Source organism: Sipha flava, unplaced genomic scaffold, assembly GCF_003268045.1.
Source record: "Sipha flava isolate LNK unplaced genomic scaffold, YSA_version1 73_pilon_pilon, whole genome shotgun sequence".
Lineage (NCBI taxonomy): Eukaryota > Metazoa > Arthropoda > Insecta > Hemiptera > Aphididae > Sipha > Sipha flava.
The window spans coordinates 1,590,441-1,601,281 of NW_020273613.1; the positions used below are offsets into that span (position 1 = coordinate 1,590,441).

The 10,841-nt window shown below is 27.5% G+C and overlaps 1 protein-coding gene across 1 annotated transcript in view; it reads left to right on the top strand.

The window, feature by feature from the left end:
- Nucleotides 1-2,074: 2,074 nt before the first annotated feature.
- Nucleotides 2,075-10,841, top strand: part of LOC112692447 (sideroflexin-2-like) — an 18,163-nt gene continuing 9,396 nt past the window's right edge. Inside the window, exons 1-5 of the mRNA XM_025567127.1 lie at nucleotides 2,075-2,106; nucleotides 3,395-3,605; nucleotides 3,922-4,047; nucleotides 7,933-7,999; nucleotides 9,672-9,774. Coding sequence (XP_025422912.1) covers nucleotides 2,075-2,106; nucleotides 3,395-3,605; nucleotides 3,922-4,047; nucleotides 7,933-7,999; nucleotides 9,672-9,774 — 539 coding nt within the window. The remainder of the gene's footprint in view (nucleotides 2,107-3,394; nucleotides 3,606-3,921; nucleotides 4,048-7,932; nucleotides 8,000-9,671; nucleotides 9,775-10,841) is intronic.

Genomic DNA, 10,841 nt, shown 5'->3' on the forward strand with positions numbered 1-10,841 from the left:
TTGTATTACGTTATGTAGTGATTGATTACCATAAAAAATCTATTGAAATAAAAGAATCTTTTTTAGGTTTTTTTGAATTAAAAAAACATGGTGCTGCTGACTATGAAAATCGGTTGTTTAGTATTTTGGAATCTTATGATCTAAACGTGAAAAACTGTCGTGGACAAGGATACGATGGTGCATCTGTTATGAGTGGCAGTAATAGTGGAGTCCAAAAACGTATCATGTCAGTGGCACCAAATGCACCATTTGTTCATTGCTGCGCACATAATTTGAATTTGGTGATTTCTGATGCAGCCAAAAGCACTCAAGTAGCAAATCATTTCTTTGCCACTGTTCAAGCTATTTTTAACTTTTTTAGTTCTAGCGCTCCTCGGTGGGCCACGTTAGCTTTCAGTGAAGACTTTGCTTGCAAAATTAGAAAGAAAGTATTGAAAAAAATATGTCCAACTCGGTGGGAAGCCAGACACGAATCAGTCTCAGCTCTTAAACAACGATATATTGATGTACTTAAGTCATTGATTAACATAAGTTTAATCAGTAAGAAGTCTGACGAACGAAGTGAAGCTCAATCTTTACAAAAAAAAATGGAATCTTTTCAATTTGTGTTGATGTTGAGTGTTTGGGAAAACATATTACGACCACTTCATGGTGTTTCAAAAATGTTACAACGAGATATGAATCTACAAAATGCACGAGACAGATTAAAAGATGTTTATTATTTAATAAATGAATTGAGAAATAATTATGAAGATATAGTAAATAATGCCAAGTCATTGTGTTTGAGATGGAGCTTACCTGTTACATATACTGAACCTCGTCAGATATATGCAAAAAAAACATTTTGATGAAGTCGATGGAGATAGGCGGTTAACTATAACAACAGAAAACTTTAAAATTAAAGTATTTTATCCTATTATAGATACTGTTTTAATGCAACTTAATATTCGTTTTAAAGCAATGGACAATGTATGTACTACATTTGATTTTCTTAATCCAAATAATCTCTTATGTTTAAGAGAAGATAATATTGTAAAGGAGTCATATGATTTTATTCAAATGTATAAAGATGACATTAGTTCTAATTTTACTGGTCAGATTTTATCATTAAAAGAATTAATAAAAAATAAAAATTTAAAAACTATAAATGAAATGGCCAATTTTATACTTACCAATGATATAGCAACAAGTTACTTGGAAATCTTAGTAGCTTGTACAATATTTTTAACACTGCCAGTTACAGTAGCAATGGCTGAAAGGCCATTCTCGAAATTAAAAATTATAAAAAATTATTTAAGAAATTCTTGTAGCCAAAATCGACTTTCAAACATTGCTATACTCAATATAGAACAAAAGCGGACTTCAGAATTAAAAACAGACAAATTAATTAAAGATTTCTCTAATTTGAAAGCAAGAAAGATGAAATTTGTTTAAAATATTAACATCATATTATTTTTATAAATTGTATAACTTTATTCTATTATAATGAACTTATTTGTTCATGTGTTTTTATTTATAATAAATTAATATGATGGATATTAAAAAGTGTTGTTCTTTACTAAAAAGTATGTTTTACATGTATGAAATACTTTTTAATAAAGATTATGTTTGTTGAATTTTATCTGACTCCAATAAATGTGTTCACTATTTTAACCCTGGTGCAGTGATGCTAGATAGTGGCCCCTAAATAATCTTTTGTCCTAGGGCTCAAAAATTCTAGTTGCGGCACTGACTAGGATTCAGTGGTGGTTTTGAACACTAAGGAGGGATTTATTTTTATTTTTTTTTATTAATAAAATTTTCCTGACATCTGGTCATCTTAACTTAAATCTATCATAAATACAATTTTTTGACGTTTAGAAAATGGTTAACTTAAAAAAAGAGTGATTTAAAATTTAACTTATACGCTTTAGGCGGGTTGACGTTTTAAATTTTTTTTAATGAGTGATTTAAAATATCAAACCGCCTCCCCTAAACGTATAATTTTAGTATAACTCAAGCATTGGGTATTGGCTTCATTAACTTAACTAAAAGAAAATCACCCTTACCCTTAAAAGCAGTCACTGCTATAGTTATGTCTATGAGCGGATCCACAGTTGGAGAACTGTGGGTCAGGCTATTTCAGGCCACATATAAGGTCTGAAACAGAATTATAAGTTTATACCTTGTTATAAAAAAAACACACTATGGCAATATAATATGTGTTTTGAAGTTTTATAGTTATCATTGAAAAAATTAACATTTATTATATTTTGTGGAGTCTTACATGAGGTGCGACATAAAAATGATTTACTGTATTATACAATTAAACAAGTGACGTTATTTAGGGGAAGGGGTGGAAACTGGGGCATTAGGCCCAGTATGGTATTAACTTCAGCCAATTCACTATATTATAACTATTATAATAGTTGTCGACAACTATTATAATAGTTATAACTGTGGGTCAGCTGACCTCTTGAACCCACCCCTACATCCACCCCTAGTTACGTCCATTACACATAATACTCATGGGTGCAACTGGAGCCCAAATATTGGTGGTACTAAAATTGCTGAAAATAAAATTGAATGGTATTTTATTTTAATTACCATAGATTATATATCTGAAGAAAAAAAACAAGAGTGCTAAATTTTAACTCAAGATAGCTAAAAACTCTGTTACGCTCCCCTAATTGCGCCTATGATAAAACTTATTATTAAAGAGCGGATTTTTAGGTTCTTAAAAGCTTAAAATATGATGCTAATATACTCTAAAAAAAAACCTAAAACAATCTCTAAATATTCCTTAAACTTGTAAATATGCGATAATATGATTTTTTTTTTAAATAGTTCAATAAAAACATTAAATTACTGTTGTGGGCTATTCCTTTGGTAACAGATAAATTATTTAAATATAAAAATGTAAAACAGTTCCATACATAGGAATATAATAATAACAATCAAATTTTTTTTTCTTAGAAAAATCAAAACTCGATAATATATGAACTCAATAAGATATGCTTTTTATGAACAATAATTAAACATATTCAAAAATATGAAAAAATAGGCTAAATATTATCTAATGTCCAAAATATGCTAAAATATGCTAAATAAATGTTTTCCTACGAAATCTATGATGGATAAATCGTACACATTTTTTTATCCTCGTAAATCTGCATAAAGCCAATAAAAATATGTAAAAACCTTAAGTTTCGCTCTCTTCTTATCATGTACCAACAGAAAAAATATTAATATTGATGAGTACATTAGGTATGATATAAACATGAACAATTAAAAACTGAACAATGTTTACATGATATCAACCGAGATTACTAATTTATCTGTTTATCTACTATATTGTACAAATAATATAGATATTTATACGGATTAATAATATCTTGTTTTTTTTTTTCTCTAGAAATAATTCTACGAGCTATATTTTTCATGGTATAAATCAATCTTATGATGCTTTAGTGAACTTCAATAATCGTAACGGTGACACTCAAATAAGTCAAATTTCTAGAACTGGGATAGGATTAACAATGTTGGTTGCCACAACATCATCAACCATCACTGCAGCTTACGTTGAAAAATTTCTCCTCCGCAAAATATGTCATCCATTGCTTTATGTATGTATTTGATTTATTTTAATAATAATAATATTTTTCATTGATTTCATTACGTAACTTATTTGTAGAAGTGTAGATTGAAACGTGATTAAATTCATGTTTATTTTAAATGTAGGTTATAAGTTATTTTAAAAATCATAATATAGGTTATAGATACGAGTAATGAATATTGATCATCCAATAATATTACAATTTACTTATTAACTCAAATGTTCTCTCATCACTTGAAAACATTTCAGACATAATTAATACATTTATGAGATTATTATACCTATATATTCATTAATAAATTATATTTTATGATTTATTTTTCAAGCGATTCGTCCCGATGTCTACATTTTTAGCTGGCAGTATTGTTAATGTGCCAATAGTAAGACACAAAGAAATCATAGAAGGCGTGGGAATATATGACTGCAATAATAATAAAATTGGTTACTCAAAAGTTAGTATTTTGGATCAATAAAAGTTAACATTATAACAGATAATATGAAATTATTATTATCTGTAGTATTATTAGTATTATTATTATATATTTACTACACACTACTATCCATGCATGTTGGCTAATGTGTAATTTTTGAAATATTTAAATATAAATTTAAAAAAAAAAATAGAATAAAACACTGTTAGTATTATCTGCAGAATTTTAAGAACATAAGTGCAACTTCTTATTCAAAATTGTTACACACTTTTTTTTTATTTTGGACATCATTCGATGCCTATCACCAGTGGCGTGGATACAATTTTTTTCTGTGGGGGGAGATGTTTAAGAGTCAATTAATAATATTCTTAGTATATCTTAATACGAGGTCCTATACAATTATATTACATTTAAAATGGTATTTTTATTACGTCCCGTATTTAATGAAAATTATTTTGTTACTCAATTTTTAATATATAGTATACCTTATCATAGTAAAATGAAAATATAATTTTATTATAACATGTAAATATTAATAAATATTAATTAAATATCATTAAAAAAAAATCTGGGAGGGGTGGTAACCCCCCCTCCCGTATCTACATCACTGCTTATCACCATGACCCATATAAACGTGTATTTCTTTCAGTATATTATATAATTTGTCATTTTCACGTAGAATATTACATACGGTAAGTACTCTATTTTTTTACGAGTGCCTATAAGGTTTACTTCTACTCCGATATTAATAATTTCAAATTTATTCAATTTTAATTCAATTTCTTGCCACCTTTCAATTCATCAATTAACTATTATTTAAATATTTTCCATTTGATATGACGCTTACAGTTATTATATTTGTATTTCAAAAATTTAAAAACTTCTCTGTGGTCCGTATAAAAAGTGTTCACGGTCCACCAGTTGGTGACCCCTGCAGAATGCTAACAAAAATCTTTATTTAATTTATTGAACATTATCTTTATAAAGTTGATATTTTATGCTTATAGTCAAAATTCATGCATGGATAATGTCGACATAAGCCAAATGTTAATATATACGTATATATATAAATATATATAAATTTATTAGGGTGGTCCTTATTTTTCGAATTGAAAAATTTGATGAGTAGTACCCCAAATTTTGTTCAAAGTATTAAAAATATAATTATAATAAAGTTTGAGTGTGATAAGTCTATCCCTTCCCGTGCCTCAAAGGGGTTAAAGTTTTTGTAATTGGAGAGAATTTTCATTTTTTGAATGTACTTTCTTAAATATTGAGGTTATGCAAAAAACCTAAAGTACTATTATTGTAGCTACATATATTTACTAAATAAAAGTTTCTTATAAATATGCTGTAAGGTTGATGGTTTTGTGTAAATTAAAAAAAAAACTGAATGTTTGACAAAACTAATTATCATTTATCAGCCAAGACTTTTTTCAACAATTTTAAATGACTTATCAATGTTGAGGTTTGTAATTAACAGATGACGTTGTTTTTTCAGTACTATTATAATAACATTATAATACATGGTAATATTTTACAAAATTAAGTAGTATGGCTATCTTCTCTACCATATAACGATGCAGTGCAAACAATATATAAAGGTTTTAAATACTAATAATATTAGTGCGACTACTCCCTCATGATGTCGGGTCTTGTGTATACAACAATCTTGCTGCTACAACAATCACAAATTGAACTCAAATCTACTTTATTGACAGGGACGATTTGCCTTAATTTTTGTAAATAAATAATTCTAATTTTGTTTTTTATGATAAATTAGTATTTTTAGTGACGGTTTATCGATACACTGATATTTAACCTCCGATAATAAAATATAGACAATTAGCTGTGTATTTTTAGACAATGGAACCACAAACACGTGTTTGTGGTTCCATTATATGTACATTATATCTTTGACAATAACACTTATCGTATTTTTATCTACATGCAATAGCCATATATTTTATAATACATTTAATAAGCGATTGATAGAAACAGAACATAATATTAAATTGCCATTATCAATAAATCTGTCGATTTGTTTAGACGTTCAGTGTTCACAATTGTGTCATAAGTTTGTGCGACTTTTCTACACAAAGTGTTTTACGTTTCTTTTTTTTTAGTTTTTACGTTTGATTTAAAAATACCCCGTCAATATATTTTTCTTTTAGGTAATATGGTCAATCAAATTACTGGAAATAAATTACCTTTCAATGGAGACTGCCTTCGGGTATTATTTTATAACTTGTGCGTAATAAATTTAAATTTATTATGTATCTATTTTAAATGATAGTTCGGGCCTTGTTGCTGATGAATGCTTATTATTGTTTGGGAAAAAAGCAAGAATTCCTATTTAATATCAATATCAAAAATATTGCATAAAATAGCCGATGATGTTATATTATTTTGTAAAGATGATTTAAACCAAAATCTGCCAAGGGATGATTACAAAGAATTTTTGGAATTGGTAATAATTTTTTTTTGGGTGGAGTACCACCTAAAGGTATTCATTTTAGACGTCCAGAAACTTATCATCTAGCTAGATAGATGTGTAAGGGAATATATTGTTTGAAAATATACATATTTCAAGAACAATTGAAAATTACAAGATCAGAAATTTCTTCATTGAAAACTATATGTTGTTTTATTGTAAGATGCTATATAGAGTTTTGGTTTAGGTCTCCTAATGTCATTGAAGCCCCTTATAATGATGTACTTTTTTTAAGAAAACTTGAAGACTATAAATCCGATGATAAGCAAGTGGCTGAGATCGCTATAAAAAAATGTATTAATCATTTATGGTATCTTGGAGAAGAAACCGCTTTTTTTTCGATATTTGATGATAGGATTGGTAATCATGTAAAAAAAACAGATGGCTAAAAACTATTAGAAATTGACGATCATGAAGACGGCGAATTTAACATAGAAATTCAAAAAAAATATTTATTAAAAATTGACGACGTCTCACAATTTCTAAAACAAGATTTACCACTTGAATTATTGACGCCTAAATCAAAAAATATATTCCGAAGATTCCAATTAAACATGGAGTTCTTCTATCAAAATCCGGTAAATTGACCAAATATCTATAGTTATACAAAGGCCAAGAATATTTTACACCATTTGAGCATCATAAATGATGCAGCCGAACATGGAGTCAAATTGATGGAAGATTTTAATACAAAATTTACTTTGATTTTTTTTTAGGTAGTACAAGAATACCGTAAAAAATATCCAAGTTGTAGCAAAGATGTTAACAAAAGATGCAACAGAATAGTAAGGTTATTATCATTTTTTTTAATTAAATAATAACAGTATAAAAATGTTATTTATCTATTTTATATAAAAAATATTTATGTTTGAAAAATTGTCAACATTCAAACAGGTCAAAAAACCTTTTTAATACAGCATAATATGTTCTATAACAAAATGTGTGTATGATTTTTAGGTAATTTTAAAATTTAAGAGATTAGAGGACAAAAACTTAACACTTATAACATTTCCTAAAACACTAATTTAGACGAGTTTTTTTTAATTAACGGATAACCATCAACCTCACTATATATTTATAAGAAACTTTTATTTATTAAATATATATAGCTACAATAATAGTACTTAAAGTTTTTTGCGTGACATCGATATTTAAGAGAGTAAACGCAAAAAATGGTAATTCATCCCATTTAATAAAACTTCAACTCCTCTGAGGCACGGAAAGGGGTAGACTTATCACTCTCAAACTTTATGACAATTATATTTTTAATACATAGAACAAAATGTGGGGTACTCGTCATCAATTTAAAAAAAAAATTAACTTCTATAGCTAAGGACCACGATAATATATATATATATATATATGTAGTATTATTGTATATTTTCATTTTTTTTATTAATTTTCTTTTTCAGTTTGTTGCAGTAATCGGTATAGGAAAAACCATAATTACTAGAGTGATTTTGTTTGGTCCTGGAGTAGGTTTGTTTGAATTAATATAAATATCCAACAGTTTTCTTTGTTATAATAAGGAATGCTGGCACAGAATAAAACAGAATGGACACTGATAACAAATTACATGGGCAGCATAAGACAATAATGAAATCAGTCAGCCATTTTATTTGAGGTACAGTAGGAAGTTAGTAACATTTTATTCCATCATGAAACGGTAGTAATATTCTTTATAAGCTGCTGCGCATTTTCAAATGTTACTAATATTAGTATTATTTTTCAAGGTATTAGGTATAATAAGAGTTTGAGATTTGGGGGGCTTATATGTCTTATACTATGGTATGACCATGGGTCAACCCCCAACCTCCCATCTTAACCAAAAAAATATAAATTGTGTTTTTGTAAATGTATTACAATTGTATTTGTAAATTTAATACAACAATGATTTGCATTTTATAGTATTATATCGATATAAACGTTTTTAATATACTTAAAAATTTTATATAAATACCTGTATAATACTATTTAATCATCGATGAAGCTATTTTATACATTTTTTTTTTTTTTTTAAACACTTCCCATTCTGAAATCCTGCACATGGGCCTGTATTATGGTAGACATACTATCTAAAAAATGATCGACAAGTAAAAACTTCTTGGTACCCAGTAGGTCACCATGTTTCACACTGTTTGGTAGATTACATATTAAACAATTACCATAATTGAAATTACAATTAATAACGAATATCAGTTATCACTGATTATAATTTGATAACAAAAGTACCTCAATTAAAGTGGCCGCTGATTTCGTTGCCGCCGTGTTGTGTCCACCCACTGATGCTGGGTTTAGTAGGGTGCAAATTACGATTGATTAATTGCGTGGTAAATTTATGCTATTTCAATGATTGCTACTTGTTCATCACGCTATTTAGTCATAAACGCAGTCATTAATGAATTACGTTGCAAATTCTGTGATGTTTTTTTTTTATGATTTTCACTGTTTAAATGAGTAGTTAGAGGTTTTTTATTTATTTTAAATAACCATTTCTTATACTTTTAGATAGTAAACCATGACTCTTTAAACTTAGTTTCATACTTTTTCACTTTTCTTGGATTATCTTAATATTCTTTCATGATGATAAAATAATAAATATACAAGAATTAGATACCTAATAAACAATTGCGTACGATGTACGAAATATAATTACATGAACAACTAATTTGACAACGAATTAATTTTTTTTTGGCGCAAATGGGTAATTCCTCTGTCTTGGCTACTCGGCACACCCCATAGATCCTATGAACCAATTAGAACTTATAATGTGGTGTAGTATTTTTTTCTTTCTTTTCTCTGAAATTATCTAAATTTTATTTATTAGTCTATTCACTGATTATTATTTGAGTGTTAAATTTTTAGATTGTCTTTTATGTCACGTTTTTTTACTTCTGACGTCACTTGTAAGACATATCTATGATCTATTAATTACTTATGTCATTAACAATTTAATTTTATTTTTATTTATTTTTATTGTATTTTAATACATTATATTTAAAATGATAACGCATTAAAATTTGTGTACCCTTAAAAGTTATACTTGTGATAAGGTAATGAATTTGTTTGGTAATTAAAACAAACATACATTTTTAACAACAACAAGAAAATACGAGTTAAAATTAAAATAATGTATTATTTTTTGTTTTAGTTTTAATTCAATACTTGGAAGACGTTTTGGATAACCAAATTTGCTGGTTTAGAAAAAATAGATGGGCACATTTTCCTTTTAAATCAATTGGATATGGAGTTCTGTTAGTACACAAATATATCACAATAATGGCGGAGAATCATTTGCGCATATATTAATATATTTTTTAAATCTATGATAACTCGTCAGGGCACAAAATTGTGAACAATGAAATCCAACTTATAGATATAGTTTAGGTGTAAGGGGTCTGTATACTCTAAAGACATAACAAAACATATTTGTTTTCAATCATGGTTTCCCATACATTTTCATTCATCGGTAATGTAATAATCGCAATTACAATGGTCACCAAATAAATAAATCGTTGATGCTAATAAATTATATTTTTATATTTTTATTAAATTATTTATTTAATTATACTAATAACTTGATTGTAATTTTTTTTTTTTTAATCGACAAAGTCATAAATAATTGCTAAATGTTAAAGAAGTTACGCTAAATTAAATAGCTCAAACAATGGTTATAAATCCACTTATCGGTGACACCAGAATATGATTAGACAGAAAGTCCAAAGCCTTATTAAGGTTGAAGGAAAAAATTGTGTATGTGTACAATAATTGTTCACCATCAGTAATCGGTGAAAGACATAAGGGCCAAAATGAGATAAGAAAAAATAAAGTCGTATCGTACATAAGCGCCAAAATGAGATAAAAAAAAATCTTATCGTACAAAAGCACCAAAATTCTAGATCCGCATAGTGTGTAATAAATGTAGTACAAATATATAAAAATGGGATTAAAAAATCAACCAATTTCTTAAATTTATATTTATTTGCATGTATAATGTGTATCATAATTTATTATTGATATTCTTTTATAAAATCGCAATTTTCAAATGACTACTTACATAAATTATTAATTTTAGCGCAAATTATATGGCATTTTTGAACCTTTGGCGCTCATGTCACATGTTAGGTATAATAGATATACAATATTAGATAGGCGCTTACGTACTACACATTTTGGCGCAAATTATATGGCATTTTTGTACCTTTGGCGCTTATGTCATATAGTCTCAGTAATAACCATAGGCGTATCTAGGAGGAGGCTTGGGGGAGCTTAGTCCCCCCCCAGTGCGAATTTTAGTCCCCCTAGAATTATTTGTATTATT